The sequence below is a fragment of the Bufo gargarizans genome, chromosome 4 (genome assembly GCF_014858855.1).
Source record: "Bufo gargarizans isolate SCDJY-AF-19 chromosome 4, ASM1485885v1, whole genome shotgun sequence".
Classification (NCBI taxonomy): domain Eukaryota; kingdom Metazoa; phylum Chordata; class Amphibia; order Anura; family Bufonidae; genus Bufo; species Bufo gargarizans.
The window spans coordinates 218,628,580-218,650,448 of NC_058083.1; the positions used below are offsets into that span (position 1 = coordinate 218,628,580).

The window sequence follows — 21,869 nt, forward strand, 5'->3', positions numbered from 1 at the left end:
TCTGCTCTGTGGGAATGGAAATAAAGAGGAGACATGAAGTACAGAGAGGCAGGGTGGGGGTAATGAGCAGCAGCACTTGGATGCAGTCTCCATTACCACAGTCTGTCCTGTCCATCCTCTCTGTACTTCATGTCTCCTCTGAACTAAATTCCCCAGAGATTCAGCTAAAGTTCTTATCAGCTGCATTCAGGATCATAATCCCTGACAAGCAGAGCAGAAAGGAGGATGAGGGAGCTGTTTACCTCAGTGTTGTGAAGTAACTTGTCCTCCTGTGCGATTAGGACAGGTTCTGTGTGTACTAGTAGGACAGCGGCCATTTTGTTTACCCTGATTGCTTCCCAACAAAACGAGCCATAATAAATAATGAAAGGTATTTGAAAATATATTTATTATTAATATTTAAGTATTTTCATAATTCCCAGAGAACCCCTTTAATGTCACTCATATCACTACTAAGGGGGACTGACTGTTGTATGCAATGGCTTCCCAGATCATCACACCAGAATTGGGGCAATGTGTCACTCTCCCGACTGTCATGGGAGCCTCAACAGAACCCGGATTTGTCACTAAACTGATATGGTACCAGTCCAGTGCAAACGAAGGCAGTGGCTGGCTGTCAATGGCAGGACATGTAATGGATGTCGAAACAGGGATGTGTAATGAAGGTGCTACGTGTGTCTGGATGACGAACTAAGAAACTGTAGGAGCTACTCATGCTTGTTGGTGGATCAAACCATCCTCTCTACTGGTGGTCTGTCTGGGCCAATCAGGAGTTGTTGGGAGCAGTGGTTACGTTAAGGCATGCACATTTGATGAAGAGACTCCAAACAGTAAAAGGCAGAAGGCCTAGACAGCAGGTAATTCATCAAAATGACAATCTTGCTTCCCTCAGTCCAATGATGTTTCACCCACAGTATCTCAACTGGACAAAATGTATTTGAGTGCATCATAGAGGCATTTCTAGCAGTCAATGATCTCTCACAAAGAGATACACTACCCAGAAGTAGCCTCTGAGAGCCTTTTTATAGGGCACTGGGGGAAGCATTTTTACACAGTTTTGTGGCAAGACCCAGTATCTAATCAGACCTCACCTGTAATCATTTATATATCTGCCCAAGACTGTATGCTGCAGCAATCTGATATTTCTACAGTATATGGGGCGGTTTTCTTTTTTTTTTTTTTTTGTCAATGAGTGTATTAACTAGTAGCTACCTGGAGCCACTGTGGGCAAATCCTGCAGTTTTAGATTTTCCTAGGAACCCAAAACACAAATTTTAAAATTTGCTAATCATTTTCTTTGTTTGTGGTCATTAAAGAGGACCTGTAACCTTTCATGACAAGTCTGCTTTATGGTATGTAAGGTGTGCAAGAGGCTGTCTGCACACTTTTTCCTCGCTGCCAGTCAGGAGTAAATGGAGCAATTTATCAGAGTTGTAAAAAGGAATGATTACTGGCTTTTGGGCCAAGGGTTGCAGTATTTCGAGAAACTGCGCGGTTTGTGAACCCCTCACATGCTGTTGTGGTGAAAGTGTATCATAAGTGGACAACAGGCACAATTGTGAAGAAGCGACGTGGAAACTGCAAAGTACCAAGTGCCATCGGTGTAAGGTGAAGGTCTCCTACAACTTCCACAATCCTCTGCTTCTATCCTTGCAGCGCAGCCACAGCTCTATGGTAGTATTGGACCTCCAATGATTGGCAAAGAGTTGCCTTCTCCGATGAGTCACATACTCTGCTTCATCAAACAGATGGATATTGGTGTGTCAGGCAAGAAACATCAGAGAACAAACACCCTGCAACCATTTCTGGAAGAACACACGCTGGTGGTGGGAGCGTTATGGACTGGGGAATGTTTTTATGGCACTTCTCTGAGCCCACTCATCTATGTGAAAGGCACTTCCATACAATTTAGGTATGAATCTGTCCTTGCAGATCATGTATAGTATCCCCATACAACCCGATTGTCTTCTGTGGGGCGGATGGGATCTTCCAGCAAGACAATGAGATATGTTACATGGCTAGAACTGTCCAACATTGGAAGAGCATGACCAAGGCTTCCAAGTGCTACCCTCGCCCCTAATTCCCTAGACTTGAGACCACCAAGTCTGTGGGACCACCTTTATTGTCATGTTTGCTCTATAGCCTGCGAGATGCACTGCAGTCAGCATGGGTCCAGACACCTGTGACAACCTACCCGGACCTTATTGAGTTACTCCCAGCCTGTCTACCTGCTGTCCACTCTGTAGGCAGTTAATCTGGATGTTAGCTGGTGGTCATAAAAAGGTGGCTTGACTGTGTATTTGCATCTTCCTTTTAAAAACAATTCTGGCGCATATATTGTTCATGTGCCATTCTTTTATTACTCATGCTATATGTTATGGATGAATTGACAGCAGTTTGCAATGAAGGTCCAGAAGGGTGTTACCAGTTGTGGGTGTGTCCCTGCACAGTCTGACACTGGCAGCACGGATAGAATAAATGTCTTGTGCAGAGGAAGAAACCCAAACAGTAACAGCCAGACCTTCTGTAACGGTCACGTACACACACACACACACACACACACACACACACACACGGGGGAGCATAGTGACCACTGTGCTCCACCCTCATCCCTGGCCCTGCCTACTTGCCTCACGAGTCCTGATGACAGGGGACAACTGGACGGCAGTCCCTAACTTAGAATACGTGCGGGAAGGTCAGACAAGACAAATAACGGATAGTGAACGGACCGGGTCAAAACCAAGAGGACAACGCAGTACAGAGGGATAAGCAAAGAAAGGTCAGGAGAAGTCGGAGTCATAAATACCAAGAGAGTTGAGAAGTACCAAAGGAGTCCGCAGAGAATAGTCAGGTGGAAGCTGAGGTCAATATACCAGGAAGGATGCGCAGTACAGGAGGAGCAGGCAAAGGATAGTCAGGGAACAGGATCAGGTAAGTACACAGGTATCCAACAACTGCCAGGAACCTAAATTAACAGGCAACCTGTGGCCAGCAGGCTGCCTGTATTTATAGTAGGGAGTGAGGGTCATGTGACGTGGCCAGCTTCACATGACCGACAGACCGACCAGTCGGGCACCAAGTGATCAGCTCGGCGCTCAAGGCAGACCTAGAAGCAGGGAGCCTCCCAGCTAGCAAAGCTGCCCTGGGAACGAGGTCAAACACAGATCCTCGCTCCCGAAGCTAAGCAGCAGGTCTGCGGCTGATGGGAGACAGATTGCGCCTTCGGCACCCCATTACACCTTCACTGAGAACTGCTAGTAATGTATTCCTAAGTGTTATTATTCATAAGAATAAAGGCATGACACAGCACAATCATAAGAAGTGGTATTACATGTGCAAAGCTAATAGTTACTAAAAAAAAAAAAAACACGTCAGGAGAGGTTACAGGTCCTCTTTAAGTAAGAATACAACACTGTTCATTAACTGGCTTAGGATCTTCAACCATCAAGCAAAAGGCTCTGGGAATAAAAAGAACAGTAAAAAGGACAGAAACTTTGTGTAAAAGCCCAAATACTTGGTCAATAAGTAAGAACCATTGAGTCAAAAGGTATCTGCAGTCAGGTAAGGTGATTCACCTTATATAATCTGATCTCCTCAAGCAAATTGATCTGACTAGATCATTTGGTCCAGCTTCAGATCCCTGACACAAAACCTGAAGCCTGATATGGTATAAACCTATCTATTAAGACACTTTACATAATAATCCAATTCTGATGGATGGCCAACTAGTTTTCTTTAAAGAGGCAGGAGGCTGTAAATGGTGTACTAAACAACTAACCTATAATCTGTCCGTTTTATTGATTAATGTGGGTTGCATGTCTGATGTATTTTATAATACACATTTTTTTAATGACTTTCCACTTATTTTCCAGTTTTCACAGTAGAAATAATACAGTGCTACCTGGACATTGTCAGTAAGCTTCTGTTATCATTAGGACTCGTTCAAAAAACGGCCTCATTTTGTTCTAAGTGGGAGTATTGGCATTCAGATCTACACGGATTATTTCTGTGTGGATTTGCCAGACATGAAGGGACATGTCCCTCAGATTACTTACATGGATCCTGTCGCAAGGTTTTCTGATGTAAAAACTAACTAATATGAAAATGTACTGAAAGGTTTCTGTTTAAAAAGGGAGCCATCACCACAAAATAAATTTTTTTAATTAGCAAATATTTAGACCCCACAACTTTTTTTTAAAGTAAGAAGCCATTGGCTCCTAACCTGAAAAATTTAGGAGCCAAATTTAAGTTTTTTGTCGCCAAATTTGAAATACATATAATTACGTTGTAATAAAAAAAAAAAAAAAAAACACACACGTCTTACCTAGGGTTGTCACGATATCAACATTTTGACTCTATTTCAATACCATCAAAAAGTTTTGCCATACTCGATACAAAAAAAAAAAAAAAATAAAAAAGCCGTGTGTATTCCACATTTTATGAAACGTATGGACCATAATAGAACAGTCCTAACCTAATTTTTGTCGGGACAAGGTGACTAAAAAATGGCAATTTGCAATTTTATTTTATTTTTTTATGGCGTTCACCGCATAGGAGATTTTTAAATCTTTTAATAGTTCGCACTTTTTCGGGCGTGGCGCTATGTAATTTTTTTTATTGTTTATATATTTTATATGTAAAATTGGGCAAGAGGGTGATTTAAAACTTAATATTTTGGTGTTTGTTTTTTAAAAAAATTTTTTTTAAAACTTTTTATTTAATAACCATTTCATCCCTTGTCCTATTCAGCCTCCATGTGCACACAGCAGCATGGAGCAGACTATGGCAGCCAGCGCTTGAGTAGCGCCCTGGCTGCCATGGTAACCAATCAGAGCCCCAGGATTACACTGCTGGGGCTCCGATCGGAACTGCCACTGCCACCAATGATTATAATACTTGGGGGGCACACTGCGCCACCAATGATTATACTTTATAATACTGGGGTTGGGGGGGGGGGGCAACTGAGGGGTTAATAGCGACAGATCGCAGCGCGCAGTCATAGACGCTGGGTGCCGGGTATGGGATTTGTACGGCACCCACAGCCTGCGTTTGTATTAAAAGGGATTCTGTCACCAGGTTTGGGGCTATAGAGCTGTGGACATACACGGCTAGATCGCCGCTAGCATGTCCGCAATATATCTATCCTATAGGGCTGTGTGGTTTTAATTCCTTTAAAAAAGGATTTTATAGATATGTAAATGAGTGGTAAATGTGTCCAAGGGGCTGTACAAACCTTACTTGTGCCCAGCCGTGCCCAGCACCGCCTATGTCTCCTCTTTTCATCAACGATAGATAGCCGCAATCTCGCGATGCGCAGGGTTTTTCTTTGTTACACTAACTCCATACTCAATACTGTAATATCACTTTTCCACACTATACAATATATATTTTTAGAAAATACGTTCACTCGTGTCTCATTTATTGCATCCAACCTCGAATCAGACCCAGTAAAGGGTTATATATAGTATATATTTATACATAATTTCTTACAGTGCTCTTTGATTCACAGTTGCAAGATGTCTCAATAACTAGCAAGATCTTTCATTTTTCTTTCTCTGCTTCTAGTGTTTTGGGGAAAATGATGTGGGCAAGGCTGAGCATGTTGTGACTAGAGGCGCCAACTTCAGAGATGAGTTGGTCTATTTGCATAATAGTAGCCTGGCATAAGAAGTCTTTCCTTTTCTTTCTTAGTTCTATTTAGAGAATTCATTTCTTTGTAGGGGTGAACCATTAGTTAATTAAAAACAACCATGATCCGGAGGCGATTAGACTCAGGAAAATATAGGAGCGTCAAAGTTGGAATACATAGAGAGAAGGACTTCCTGCCCACATTACAAGGTTGGGCCAGAATAGAGCAGATAAGAGCAATAAATCAACTGATTATGGAATTACTATATCTGCACTACATTGAGTGACGGAATATTGTTCTATGGCTAAGCTGTGGGTCTAATAGCTGCATTAACAATTTAATCCAATGAAGAATTATATATTTAAATGTTTATCATAGTAGAAAATCTTTTCGAGGCATCACCATAAACAAAAAGGTCCTACTAAACCCTACTTTTCTAAGAACCGAGAATAAATATCACTGCATTCGCTCCAACACTGGCCACTCGTTAAATGCTTGGGGGGGGGGGCCTGTTCATAGAAGACGTAAATATCAATTTCTGGAGCAATGGCACACATTCTAATTATTGAATTTAGGTGTTTCATTCCCATTGCCACAGCTGAATCAAATCCAGCACCTAGCCAAGCAGTCTGCCTTTACACAAATTTGTGAAAGAATGGGCAGCTCTAAAGAGCTCACTGAATCAGAGCGTGGTACTGTAATAGGAAGTTGGGTCATGAAATGTCTTCCCTCCTAGATATTCCACAATCAACTATGAGTGGTATAATTTCAAAGTGGAAGCATTTAGGAACCACAGCATCTCAGCCACAAAGTGGCAGAGCAGATTTACAGAGCTGGGTTCAGTGGCGTACATAGAGAAGTAAGGGCCCCCAATTGCAGGTATCAAACCAGGTCCCTCACACAGAATAAAAGGGTTTCTGCCTAAACCCCTTTCAATGACCCTTGGGCCATTATTCCAGTGCTTAATTTGCTAAAAGATGTTCCTTTATAGGGTAGAGTCCTGACCAGGTTTTCACCCCCAGTAGAAGAGGAGATGATCCCAGCTGGGCCCCCTCTTGCCCTGGGCCCCATAGCAGTCGCATGGTTTGCCGCTATGGTAGTTACACCCCTGGCTGGGTTGCAGAATGCTGGGGAGCATAGTACATAGAAGTTACCAACATTCTGCTGGCTCAATAACTGAAGAGCTCCAAACCTCCTCTGGCATTGACATCAGCACAAAAACTGCACCGGGAGCTTCATGGCATGAGTTTCTATGGCCAAACAGCTGTATTTAAGCCTTACATCACTAAGCACAATGGCCTAAAGCACGCCTTCACTGGAGTCTGGAGCAGTGGAAACATGCTCTGTGGAATAACAAATCACACTTGTCCGTCTAATGGATAACTAAGGGTTTGGCAAATGAGATTATTACCTGCCTGACAGGGGGTTGGCCTAGGCCCCTTAGCACCAGCGAAAGGAAATCTTAATGCTTTAGCATACTATGACATTTTTGGACAAGTGTAAGTTTCCAACTTTGTGGAAACGGTTTGAGAAAGGCCCTTTTCCGTTTCCTGCATAACTGCACTAAGCAAAGATTGCAGGTCGGTCCCTCTCGTAAATTCCTATGCAAAGAGCTCCCCTTAGTGGTGGCTACAAGCAGCCAGCTTTGTAATATATTATGTGAAGTTAGGGTTGGGCAATTATTCTAATTAATTCTCCCCTTTCATGTATGACTATTTTATTTGTTTGAAAATCATCATATTGGATTTTTTTTCTTCCAAAGCACTGTATCCGAGCAGCCTGTGTAGTCTCTCCAGTCCCTGCTGCCCGCGTCATTAATCCTGGCGTGGATGGCAGGAACTGAAAATACCACACAGGCTGAACTGGTATAGTGCTGGGAATCATCGCAGAAGCCCGGCATTCAGGCGACACCGAACGCTCCACTGCAGGGATGTACATCACACGCTCTGTGCGTCATTTTGTCATCACAGACCAAGCCATCTTTACTACACCTCATAGACTGTTCTGTGCCCAGGTGTCAACAACTTACTGCACCTGCAGATGGCGCCTCCCTAACCCTGCTTTCACACCTGAGCGTTTCTTTTGTCGCGCGTTTTTTGTAATAGTAAACGCGCGTTTGACGCGCGTTTGTGTCATTGACTGCAGTGTCCTATGGCCACAAACGCGCGTCAAAACGCCCCAAAGAAGCTCAAGTACTTGTTTGAGCGTCGGGCGTTTTACAGCGCGTTCGTACGCGCTGTAAAACGCCCAGGTGTGAACCATTCCCATAGGGAAGCATTGCTTTTCATGTCTTGAGCGTTTTACAGCGCGTTTGAACGCGCTGTAAAACGCTCAGGTGTGAACTTAGGGTAAAGATGAGAGAAATACAGGATACCTCTTCTACGTACAGTGCATCGCCCTACATAACGGCCACCCCCTGTATATAGAGGATACCCCCTCTATACAGTGCACCTCCATTTATACAGGATACCCACTGTATATACAGTGCACCCTCAGCAGTGATTTAGAGCTGTGTATGTATGCCAGTTGTCTGATTAAACACTGAAACAATTGTTGAAAACTGGTCAAGACAGAAGGCCGAACGAGGTTCGAGAAACCTTGGTACAAATAACCATGTTTTCCATACCAGATTAGGGGAAAGCGTTCAGCAAAATGCACAGAATTTGTGGGTAATCAGTCAGGACTGTGATAGTTGTCTGAACAATGTTGTAAGAACCAAATATAGTAATCAATGGACCAACCAACCCTGCCGATTTCAGCAAAAACACTAGTGTGAACTAGGCCTAAGGGGCATGTCCCGACTCAGGCCCCACAGCAGATGTCAGGGGTAAACAGACTGTTCATGTTGCATTTCAACATTTGTTCTTATGATAAATAAACTGCTGATAGGGGTGTCTGTCAGCAGTTTATTCTCCTCTCCCTACTGAACACGTGCACACGTTTGAGCGTGCATGTATATGGGGGTCAGGAGGAATAACTGTCCGCCGACTGAACAATTGATTAACAGGAATCTAAAATACATATCCAGCCTATATGGTAAAAGCAAGATCTCTAGGGGAAAGTGGAAAATTGGTCAAGAACCTGTTATTTTTGCTTTTTAAGTCTCTGGGTGCACTTTGTACAAAGGCATAATGGTTTCCTGAATATAAAAGGTTAACCAAATGTAATAAGAGTTGTACTAATGCAAGTGAGCATAAGCCTCACAAAGTTAGATGTTCCCTCAAAGAGATCAGTGTAGTGCATAATACATAATTACACAAGCTCAAATCTTCATTTTTGGCACCAGAAAAATCAGACCTCAAACATTCCAGCTTCTCAATGAAAAACCAAAAAAACCCCACAAAAAACATTTAAATTAGATAGGCTACCTATAGGGGAGAAGATGGGGACAGAACAAGCTCTCAACAGAATAACTACTGTATTTAGAATGGTGTAAAAGAAGTTATGGAGCCTTGCTGCTGCTGGGCTTGGGCCTAATGCTCTGGTTTTCTCCATCCTTAGTTACTAATTGACAGCTTTCCTACTGGAACAGCCATACATGTAATACATAGGGCATGTTAAGAGAATTTTAAATACACGTTTGAAAAATTTGGTGTGTATTTGCTGCAGAATCCGCAGCTGCAATTGAAGCCTGAACCTCTGATCTCTGATGTGGATTTGTAGTCTGAATGCCGCAGATCTGATTGCAGGATAGCCCGTTGCAGTTTCCATGAGGAAACCAAGCAGAGTAGAGGCATGTACTTTGACGCAGTTTTTAACTTTGCATTGAAATAAAAATAATTCCACTAAAGTGCAGTGACACAGTGGCTACTGCTAAGCATGGGGTTTTGTAAATTTTATGTTTTCCAATAGGTTGTTAGCTGTTATACTATGCTATGTAAATTGTAGGTAATTTCTGGCTGGACCACAGGGTTAGTCTACTTTCACACTAGCGTTTGAAATCAGTCATTGGGGCTCAATACCGGGAAAAAAACGCTTCAGTTTTGTCCCTATTCATTGTCAATGGGGACAAAACTGAACAGAACGGAATGCACCAAAATGCATTCCGGTCCGTTTAGTTGCGTTCCAATACTGAAGAGCAAACTGCAACATGTTGTAGTTCGCATTCCGTCCTGGGATGCGGAGCAAAACGGATCAGTCATGACCCCCAATGCAAGTCAATGGGGATGTTTTCTCTGACACAATCTGCCACAATAGAAAACGGATCCGTCCCCAATTGACATTCAATGGAGTTCATGACGAATCCGTCTTGGCTATGTTAAAAATAATACAACGGGATCCGTTCATAATAGATGCGGATGGTTGTATTATCAGTAACTGAAGCGTTTTTGCTGAACCCCGTCAGATCCAGTAAAAACGCTAGTGTAAAAGTAGCCTTAATTTCAGGCCCTTAGCTACAGCCTCCAGGAAGGGGCGGGCCAAAAATGGTGGGCTGGGCGCTTCCTGAGAAAGAAAGGGGGTCTGCTTGGTTTAGGAGTGGGCAGCCTACAGGAGCCTTGGTCCTGTAGATTTACAGTCAGCATATTGGCCCAAAGAGGAACTCCAGAGAACCTACCAGACTCAATGAGGGAAAAAGATAGTTAGTGTTGAGAAGTCAGACAGGAGGGTGCATGGAAGCAAACTGTGAGGGTAACGCATGCTTTAAGGCTTCTGGACTCTCTAGCCTATGGCTGTATAAAGAAAGGCTTCAGGCCTCCAGTCATACCAGTGAGACAGATTTTGATGTCCGTTTTGGAGTCTACACCCCACAGTGGGCATTGTAGGTACATATTTTTGTGAGAATTGTATCCTCAAGAGAGAGTGTAGAAAAGTCTGATGTAAGGAAGAGACAACTCTCCTGATTTAGCCATACACCCATTAAGGCTGCTGAATCTATGCCTACATTATATGTGGAAAACTGGTTTCTTCAGTAAAGACTTCATATATGTTGAACAGCAACAATTGCCTCAGTTTTCATTTTGCCAATTGTTTCCTGCCTTGCACTCCACCAACATCAACGGCACACTACTTTCCAACAGGCAGGAGACCTCTACCAGGTTGTGCCCCAGGGGAACAGCCACCCCCCTCTTCACTGTACACGGCCAATGGAGCACTGGACCGGGACAGCCACCACTGTAACACCACCATCCTCCTCTCACCAACACTCTCATCCTCTCCTCCCCACATGCCCCCCCCCCCTTTTCAGGCTGCAGCAGCAATATAAATGGCAAAGAGGAGCCTCATTGAGGTACAATGGAACATGGATTTGCCATGGATTTTATCAAGGAATACCAAAATCATCATTGCAAATCCGCTATGTGAACATGGCCCAGCAATCATCAGCTGACACAGGGAAAGCTGGACAAAGGTCATATTGTATTAAGCAGCAGCAGTAATCATACTGTACACACTGGTAGGGCAGCAGATGATAGGTGTCAGATTGGTTTTAATATCAAATATTTATGATGTATTTGATGTGTTTAGTAAAGCATAAATGAAACAAAAACACACAATGTGTTTGCTCTGAACAGAATGTTTTTTTCTCCACTACACAAGTCTATTTTTAGGTGAGATTTGGCAAATGTAGTTACCTGATGACACATAAAATGGCAGTATTGTCTTTCAAGGTTATACAAGCTAAAGTCAGAAACAGACAGCAAGTATCAAACGGACCATGGACTGTTCATGCTTACATTTCATGCAGCTACCTAAAAACTAAATGACAAAAATAAATTCTAAAAATAAAAAATATTTATAACAGATGCCTAAAACTCAGGTTCGACCCCTACACCTAATTGAGAATTCTTTCAAATATACCACACCTTATTTATTAATGTTCACCAGACAATTTTTAGAACTAAAATTGAATAAACTCATCATCTCTATGGGGGAGTTCTGCTTTTCGGAAGTAAAAGGGAGTAGGTCACTAGGATTTTGGGGAAACAAAATATATACTTGTTAATATTTAAGCATAAAATAGGAATATTCAATAACGTACCCACGATTAGAGGCAGGACATACAATTGCTATGAGACTTGTGGTCTAAATGAGCCTAGCTGGCACACTGACTTCATAGAATTCCCACTGAGTAAAATGGTTCCCTCTAGTGGTGGCTACATGCAGCGAGAATTATATAATTCATTAAAAGGAGCTGTCCAATCCCTTAAAAGTGATGACATCCTCAGGATAGACCATCACTATCTGATCGATGGGGGTCCAGAACCCCTCACACCTGCCTTTCAGCTTGTGTGCAGTAGTTCCAGAACAGCTCTGATGCCAGAACTACAGGGCTCTGTCTGTTGTGTGGAGGACGGAGCTAGTTATTGCAGTGCTGCTCCCATTTACTTTGGTGGAAATAGCACTACAGTAACCAACTCCATCCACTGCACAACAGACAAAGCACTGTAGTTATTACAGAACAGCTGATCAGTAAGGGTGTGCGTGTTGGACCCCCGCCAAGCAGATTGTGATGGACTATCAGGAGGATAGGCCACCCCCTTTAAAGGGAATCTGTCACCAGGAAATTCACTGTTAAACCAGGCACAATGCCTTGTAGGGCTAGCTCAGCTGAATGCAATGAGAAATTTCACTTAGCAAACCGTTGCTTCATTCTGGTGAAAAAGTACCTTTAAGTGCACCGAGGGAGGGCTCAACCCACTCTGTCCACCTTTTCTCCTTCTACTGACAGCCCTCTCCTTGACAGGGCCAGCTTCCTGAATTGTCATTTCATCTGGACCTGGTTGCTTCGCCTTCCTCAAAAAATTGAATATAAAAAGTGATCAAAAAGTCATATACACCCCAGAATGGTATCAATGAAAAGTACAGATTGATCGTCCCACAAAAAATGAGACCAGTGTAGTGAATCGGAGAATAAAAGTAACAGGTAAGTTTTACCACATAAGAAACCCAATTTGGAATTTTCTGCACGCACTCCACCACATTGTTTGCAACCGTAAATGGTGCCCTTAAAAGGTGCATCTTGTCCTGCAAAAAACATGCCCTCATTTAGTTATTTGACTAAAAAAAAAAAAAAATGAAAAAAAAAAAAAATTATGGCTGGGACCAGCACTCCTGTGAGTGCCACGGCCTTCTCACTGCTTACCAAGCACAGGGTCCATACACTGTATAGCGGCTTTGCTTTGTATCGCACTCAGCCCTATTCACTTCTATAGAGCCGAGCCGCGCCCAAGTCATAGGACAGATGAACGTTTAATCACTAGGCCTAGGGAAAGCAGCGAGAAGGCCACAGTGCCTCTGTGAGCCTCGCTGCCTTCTCGAAAAGCTCATCAGCGGAGATCCAGGGTGTCGGACCCCCACCGATCAGATACCGATAACCTATTCAGATGACAGGTCATCAGTATTTAAGTCTTGGAAACCCCCTTTAACTGTCAGAATAACAATGGGGCCTGTGATAACAATGGCGGCTGGTCTCTGATGTGGGTTTCGGCAGCAGTAACACACTGTTAATAGGGTAATGTATAGGTGTGAGTGTACACATGTACTTGTTTGAATGGTTACTAATTGACAATTCTCTGGTGCCTCACTAAACCCAAGAATGCCACGCTATTTAAATCTTATTTCTGAGGCATCAAATTAGGGCAGCATACCTGGTGCTTTTTTCCAACATTCTGTATAAGGTATGGTCACACAATCAGGTTTTCTGATGCAGTTTTTGAAGCAAAAAACCATCAGTGGATTCAAAGAGAAGTATTATCTGGTCTTAGTACTGTCTCTCCTTTTATGATTCACACCTTATTTCGGCTTCAAAAACCACCAAAAAAATGTGCAGCAACAACCTCAACGATCCGGGTGACGAGGCCAATAACATGTAACCAGGTCCACAGCATTCTGTTACATAATTATCTAATCTGACCATCCCTTTGACCTAAAATGCTGTGAACCAATTAAAGTAATGTGGAAATTCTCTAAAGCAGCTCTTCTTCTAGTAAGGAAATTATTCAATTAAGAACAAAGCGGCGTCTCTCTGTACTCGGCTTTAGTTCTGAGGTTCAAATGAAAACAATCACCTAGCAAAATAACAATGCAATACTAAATAATAAGCAAAAAAGGTGTAAAAAAAAGGAAATACATTTTTAGAAGATGGAATAGTTTCTAAAATCTTAATCAATATTAAATATCTGGATTACCAACCTTAGCCTTTGAAACACCATTAATACTCTTCGGCACAGAGCACAAAGCATATGCTTTTGATGTTATATTTGTCACATAGCTGTTCATTTTTCATAAAAGTATTAAAGGGTTTGTGTCACTTCAGGATATGGCTTTTATCACGTAGAGAAAGTTAATAAGGCACTTACTAATGTATTGTTATTGTCCATATTGCTTCCTTTTCTGGCTTCATCCATTTTTCAATTGCAGCTCCCATTCGGTGACTAACTCCTGGATACATGCAGCGTATAATGTAATGGAAAAATGAATCCAGCCAGCAAAGGAGGCAATATGGATAATCACAATACATTAGTAAGTGCCTTGTATTAACTTTATCTACATAATAAATGCCATTTGCATTTTTTTTCTGACATTTTTGGATATTAATAAAAGGTACGGTGGAGGTCTTATGACCAGGCCTGCTCACAAGTTAAATAATAACACCCCTGCGCTCGGCCACACATGTAGTCAATCGGCACACATTCACTGCCATATTTGCCCAACCCCACATGTGCAATAATTGCGCCCCTATTCATTGGCCAAACCAACGTGCGTATTTCACGCACAGAATTGCCAGCATCCCTACCGCTGACCCATCTGCCCAAACCTCCCCCCCCCCGCCATTCAACAATCTGCCGTCTATTACATGACCGCACCAAAATTTCATAAACCACCCCCCACCCCACCATCAGCGACACTGCTGTTGAATCTGACCCCTCTGACATCCTTCCCACCCCTGCAATAATCAGGACCAAGGACCAAGCAGCGTTTTGGGGACCGCTAATCGAGCTGATTACAGATGCAACGGAGCACATACTGATTCATTCTGAACTGATCCTTATCCATTCAGAATGCATTGGGGCTTAACGGAACCGTTTTGAACCGTTTGCGAGATCCCTGAAACGGATCTCAAACGGAATTCAAAACGCCAGTGTGAAAGTAGCCTTAGCTGGTAGTCTTGGATGACAAGATGGGTACCACTGAGCATTTCTGTATTTCAGGCTGAGGTTTAAGCTTATATTACACTGGCAGATTGGCGATGATCTGGCAGACAATGAGCGTTCACAGTAATGCTTGTTAGTGATGATCTGGCAGTGTAGTACTGACGCAGATTACCTGACAATCATCGGGCAATTGTGATTTTTAAACATGCTTAAAAATCATGTTTTGCTGGCGGCAGATGGTGCAAAAAACTAGACAGTATGGGGAAGGGCGATTGCATTAGCGATCACTTGTCGGCATACTGAGGAGGAGATCAATGAGTTATTTGGTATGTACAGTGACTAATAGCTGACATTGAGAGATATATATATAACAAACACAAAGTCTCTACATTATATTCAGTAACAGTACAAGAATTAACGAGGAATAAACATGCCTGGGTCTTTAAGAATCAATAAATCGCTGGTTCTGTTCACACCAGATTCCTGGTCTACATCAGATGTAACCTTCTCTACACCAGAAAACATACAAATGTGTGGTAGATAAAACCCTTTTCCGTGGGCTCCTATTGTGCAGATATACTGTATGTCAAAAATAAAGGGCCTTTTACTAGTGGTGGTGATCATCCGAAAGTTCATTCTCAATCACTGTCCAGCAATCAGAAAACGGAAAGAAGCTCATTTGTATTTCCTTGCATTGTTATGCAGATAAAATCACCGTTTGTCGGCAGCACAAACCGGGGATATTATACAGACAATAATGCATCCTATATAAGAAGAAAGGGGAAGGAACAATTGCACACCAAAGTCAAGTTCAAAGACTACATGGAATCTTGAACAAACATGCCACTCAGAAGAAAAAAAATCTAACAGGCAATGCTATTATGTAGATTCATGAATAAAAGCAGCACAAGAAGAGCAATCAGAAATAATAAAAGGGAATTGCAGCTCAGTTATGGAATCAATACTCCGAGGATGCAGTGCTTCCTTCTGGTGACAGATGTGGTTACAAGTTTAGGCCGTCAGTACAGATACATCTTCCATGTCGGAGGTCTCTGGGATGAAGCATTTAAGCTGCACCTCGTTGGGGAAGTTGCTAAAATGGAAATTACTGTGTGGCACTGTATAATATGTACTCCACCCCACAGGAACAATTTAGTTTAACAGGTTGCTACTAGAGTTGAGCGAACACCTGGATGTTCGGGTTCGAGAAGTTCGGCCGAACATCCCGGAAATGTTCGGGTTCGGGATCCGAACCCGATCCGAACTTCGTCCCGAACCCGAACCCCATTGAAGTCAATGGGGACCCGAACTTTTCGGCACTAAAACGGCTGTAAAACAGCCCAGGAAAGGGCTAGAGGGCTGCAAAAGGCAGCAACATGTAGGTAAATCCCCTGCAAACAAATGTGGATAGGGAAATTAATTAAAATAAAAATTAAATAAATAAAAATTAACCAAAATCAATTGGAGAGAGGTTCCATAGCAGAGAATCTGGCTTCCCGTCACCCACCACTGGAACAGTCCATTCTCAGATATTTAGGCCCCGGCACCCAGGCAGAGGAGAGAGGTCCCGTAACAGAGAATCTGTCTTCATGTCAGCAGAGAATTAGTCTGCATGTCATAGCAGAGAATGAGGCTTCACGTCAGCCACCACTGCAACAGTCCATTGGCATATATTTAGGCCCAGCACCCAGGCAGAGGAGGGAGGTCCCGTAACAGAGAATCTGTCTTCATGTCAGCAGAGAATTAGTCTGCATGTCATAGCAGAGAATGAGGCTTCACGTCAGCCACCACTGCAACAGTCCATTGGCATATATTTAGGCCCAGCACACACACAGGCAGAGGAGAGAGGTCCCGTAACAGAGAATCTGGCTTCATGTCAGCAGAGAATCAGTCTGCATGTCATAGCAGAGAATGAGGCTTCACGTCAGCCACCACTGCAACAGTCCATTGGCATATATTTAGGCCCAGCACCCAGGCAGAGGAGGGAGGTCCCGTAACAGAGAATCTGTCTTCATGTCAGCAGAGAATTAGTCTGCATGTCATAGCAGAGAATGAGGCTTCACGTCAGCCACCACTGCAACAGTCCATTGGCATATATTTAGGCCCAGCACCCAGGCAGAGGAGGGAGGTCCCGTAACAGAGAATCTGTCTTCATGTCAGCAGAGAATTAGTCTGCATGTCATAGCAGAGAATAAGGCTTCACGCCAGCCAACACTGCAACAGTCCATTGGCATATATTTAGGCCTAGCACACAGGCAGAGGAGAGAGGTCCCGTAACAGAGAATCTGTCTTCATGTCAGCAGAGAATTAGTCTGCATGTCATAGCAGAGAATGAGGCTTCACGTCAGCCACCACTGCAACAGTCCATTGGCATATATTTAGGCCTAGCACACAGGCAGAGGAGAGAGGTCCCGTAACAGAGAATCTGGCTTCATGTCAGCAGAGAATCAGTCTGCATGTCATAGCAGAGAATGAGGCTTCACGTCAGCCACCACTGCAACAGTCCATTGGCATATATTTAGGCCCAGCACACACACAGGCAGAGGAGAGAGGTCCCGTAACAGAGAATCTGGCTTCATGTCAGCAGAGAATCAGTCTGCATGTCATAGCAGAGAATGAGGCTTCACGTCAGCCACCACTGCAACAGTCCATTGGCATATATTTAGGCCCAGCACACACACAGGCAGAGGAGAGAGGTCCCGTAACAGAGAATCTGGCTTCATGTCAGCAGAGAATCAGTCTGCATGTCATAGCAGAGAATGAGGCTTCACGTCAGCCACCACTGCAACAGTCCATTGGCATATATTTAGGCCCAGCACACACACAGGCAGAGGAGAGAGGTCCCGTAACAGAGAATCTGGCTTCATGTCAGCAGAGAATCAGTCTGCATGTCATAGCAGAGAATGAGGCTTCACGTCAGCCACCACTGCAACAGTCCATTGGCATATATTTAGGCCCAGCACACACACAGGCAGAGGAGAGAGGTCCCGTAACAGAGAATCTGTCTTCATGTCAGCAGAGAATTAGTCTGCATGTCATAGCAGAGAATGAGGCTTCACGTCACCCACCACTGCAACAGTCCATTGGCATATATTTAGGCCTAGCACACAGGCAGAGCAGAGAGGTCCCGTAACAGACAATCTGGCTTCATGACAGCAGAGAATCAGTCTGCATGTCATAGCAGAGAATGAGGCTTCACGTCACCCACCACTGCAACAGTCCATTGGCATATATTTAGGCCTAGCACACAGGCAGAGCAGAGAGGTCCCGTAACAGACAATCTGGCTTCATGTCAGCAGAGAATCAGTCTGCATGTCATAGCAGAGAATGAGGCTTCACGTCACCCACCACTGCAACAGTCCATTGGCATATATTTAGGCCTAGCACACAGGCAGAGCAGAGAGGTCCCGTAACAGACAATCTGGCTTCATGACAGCAGAGAATCAGTCTGCATGTCATAGCAGAGAATGAGGCTTCACGTCACCCACCACTGCAACAGTCCATTGGCATATATTTAGGCCTAGCACACAGGCAGAGCAGAGAGGTCCCGTAACAGACAATCTGGCTTCATGTCAGCAGAGAATCAGTCTGCATGTCATAGCAGAGAATGAGGCTTCACGTCACCCACCACTGCAACAGTCCATTGGCATATATTTAGGCCTAGCACACAGGCAGAGCAGAGAGGTCCCGTAACAGACGATCTGGCTTCATGTCAGCAGAGAATTAGTCTGCATGTCATAGCAGAGAATCAGGCTTCATGTCAGCCACCACTGCAACAGTCCATTGGCATATATTTAGGCCTAGCACACAGGCAGAGGAGAGGTTCATTCAACTTTGGGTAGCATCGCAATATAATGGTAAAATGAAAATAAAAATAGGATTGAATGAGGAAGTGCCCTGGAGTCCAATAATATATGGTTATGGGGAGGTAGTTAATGTCTAATCTGGACAAGGGACGGACAGGTCCTGTGGGATCCATGCCTGGTTCATTTTTATGAACGTCAGCTTGTCCACATTGGCTGTAGACAGGCGGCTGCGTTTGTCTGTAATGACGCCCCCTGCCGTGCTGAATACACGTTCAGACAAAACGCTGGCTGCCGGGCAGGCCAGCACCTCCAAGGCATAAAAGGCTAGCTCTGGCCACGTGGACAATTTAGAGACCCAGAAGTTGAATGGGGCCGAACCATCAGTCAGTACGTGGAGGGGTGTGCACACGTACTGTTCCACCATGTTAGTGAAATGTTGCCTCCTGCTAACACGTTGCGTATCAGGTGGTGGTGCAGTTAGCTGTGGCGTGTTGACAAAAGTTTTCCACATCTCTGCCATGCTAACCCTGCCCTCAGAGGAGCTGGCCGTGACACAGCTGCCTTGGCGACCTCTTGCTCCTCCTCTGCCTTGGCCTTGGGCTTCCACTTGTTCCCCTGTGACATTTGGGAATGCTCTCAGTAGCGCGTCTACCAACGTGCGCTTGTACTCGCGCATCTTCCTATCACGCTCCAGTGCAGGAAGTAAGGTGGGCACATTGTCTTTGTAGCGTGGATCCAGCAGGGTGGCAACCCAGTAGTCCGCACAGGTTAAAATGTGGGCAACTCTGCTGTCGTTGCGCAGGCACTGCAGCATGTAGTCGCTCATGTGTGCCAGGCTGCCCAGGGGTAAGGACAAGCTGTCCTCTGTGGGAGGCGTATCGTCATCGTCCTGCCTTTCCCCCCAGCCACGCACCAGTGATGGACCCGAGCTGCGTTGGGTGCCACCCCGCTGTGACCATGCTTCATCCTCATCCTCCTCCACCTCCTCCTCATCCTCGTCCTCCTCGTCCTCCAGTAGTGGGCCCTGGCTGGCCACATTTGTACCTGGCCTCTGCTGTTGCAAAAAACCTCCCTCTGAGTCACTTCGAAGAGACTGGCCTGAAAGTGCTAAAAATGACCCCTCTTCCTCATCCTCCTCCTCCTCCTCCTGGGCCACCTCCTGTTCCATCATCGCCCTAAGTGTTTTCTCAAGGAGACATAGAAGTGGTATTGTAACGCTGATAACGGTGTCATCGCCACTGGCCATGTTGGTGGAGTACTCGAAACAGCGCAACAGGGCACACAGGTCTCGCATGGAGGCCCAGTCATTGGTGGTGAAGTGGTGCTGTTCTGTAGTGCGACTGACCCGTGCGTGCTGCAGCTGAAACTCCACTATGGCCTGCTGCTGCTCGCACAGTCTGTCCAGCATGTGCAAGGTGGAGTTCCACCTGGTGGGCACGTCGCATATGAGGCGGTGAGCGGGAAGGCCGAAGTTACGCTGTAGCGCAGACAGGCGAGCAGCGGCAGGATGTGAACGCCGGAAGCGCGAACAGACGGCCCGCACTTTATGCAGCAGCTCTGACATGTCGGGGTAGTTGTGAATGAACTTCTGCACCACCAAATTCAGCACATGCGCCAAGCAAGGGATGTGCGTCAAATTGGCTAGTCCCAGAGCTGCAACGAGATTTCGCCCATTATCACACACCACCAGGCCGGGCTTGAGGCTCACCGGCAGCAACCACTCGTCGGTCTGTTGTTCAATACCCCGCCACAACTCCTGTGCGGTGTGGGGCCTGTCCCCCAAACATATGAGTTTCAGAATGGCCTGCTGACGTTTACCCCGGGCTGTGCTGAAGTTGGTGGTGAAGGTGTGTGGCTGACTGGATGAGCAGGTGGAAGAAGAGGAGGAGGAAGCCGAGAAGGAGGAGGTGGCAACAGGAGGCAAAGAATGTTGCCCTGCGATCCTTGGCGGCGGCAGGACGTGCGCCAAACAGCTCTCCGCCTGGGGCCCAGCTGCCACTACATTTACCCAGTGTGCAGTTAGGGAGATATAGCGTCCCTGGCCGTGCTTACTGGTCCACGTATCTGTGGTTAGGTGGACCTTGCTACAGATGGCGTTGCGCAGTGCACACTTGATTTTATCGGATACTTGGTTGTGCAGGGAAGGCACGGCTCTCTTGGAGAAGTAGTGCCGGCTGGGAACAACATACTGTGGGACAGCAAGCGACATGAGCTGTTTGAAGCTGTCTGTGTCCACCAGCCTAAATGACAGCATTTCATAGGCCAGTAGTTTAGAAATGCTGGCATTCAGGGCCAGGGATCGAGGGTGGCTAGGTGGGAATTTACGCTTTCTATCAAATGTTTGTGAGATGGAGAGCTGAACGCTGGCGTGTGACATGGTTGAGACGCTTGGTGACGGAGGTGGTGGTGGTGGTGTTGGTGGTACATCCCCTGTTTGCTGGGCGGCAGGTGCCAACGTTCCTCCAGAGGCGGAGGAAGAGGCCGAGGCGGCAGCAGCAGAATAGGCCGAGGCGGCAGCAGCAGAAGAGGTAGCAGGGGGAGCCTGAGTGACTTCCTTGGTTTTAAGGTGTTTACTCCACTGCAGTTCATGCTTTGCATGCAGGTGCCTGGTCATGCAGGTTGTGCTCAGGTTCAGAACGTTAATGCCTCGCTTCAGGCTCTGATGGCACAGCGTGCAAACCACTCGGGTCTTGTCGTCAGCACATTGTTTGAAGAAGTGCCATGCCAGGGAACTCCTTGAAGCTGCCTTTGGGGTGCTCGGTCCCAGATGGCGGCGGTCAGTAGCAGGCGGAGTCTCTTGGCGGCGGGTGTTCTGCTTTTGCCCACTGCTCCCTCTTTTGCTACGCTGTTGGCTCGGTCTCACCACTGCCTCTTCCTCCGAACTGTGAAAGTCAGTGGCACGACCTTCATTCCATGTGGGGTCTAGGACCTCATCGTCCCCTGCATCGTCTTCCACCCAGTCTTGATCCCTGACCTCCTGTTCAGTCTGCACACTGCAGAAAGACGCAGCAGTTGGCACCTGTGTTTCGTCATCATCAGAGACATGCTGAGGTGGTATTCCCATGTCCTCATCATCAGGAAACATAAGTGGTTGTGCGTCAGTGCATTCTATGTCTTTCACCGCTGGGGAAGGGCTAGGTGGATGCCCTTGGGAAACCCTGCCAGCGGAGTCTTCAAACAGCATAAGAGACTGCTGCATAACTTGAGGCTGAGACAGTTTCCCTGGTATGCATGGGGGTGATGTGACAGACTGATGGGGTTGGTTTTCAGGCGCCATCTGTGCGCTTTCTGCAGAAGACTGGGTGGGAGATAATGTGAACGTGCTGGATCCACTGTCGGCCA

General features: G+C 45.4%; 1 protein-coding gene across 7 annotated transcripts in view; it reads right to left on the reverse strand.

Moving 5' to 3' along the window:
- LOC122934525 (testis development related protein) overlaps nucleotides 1-21,869 on the reverse strand; it is a 141,533-nt gene that overhangs the window by 40,850 nt on the left and 78,814 nt on the right. For 3 of the 7 annotated variants that reach the window (XM_044290063.1, XM_044290064.1, XM_044290065.1), the window contains 2 exons: nucleotides 12,503-12,592; nucleotides 12,235-12,357 (listed from right to left, as the gene is read on the reverse strand). The exons of 1 other annotated variant lie outside the window; for it this stretch is intronic. In XM_044290063.1, coding sequence (XP_044145998.1) covers nucleotides 12,235-12,357; nucleotides 12,503-12,592 — 213 coding nt within the window. Of the gene's footprint in view, nucleotides 1-12,234; nucleotides 12,362-12,502; nucleotides 12,593-21,869 lie in introns of all 7 variants that reach the window. 3 more of the 7 variants (XM_044290066.1, XM_044290067.1, XM_044290068.1) reach the window with 1 other exon arrangement.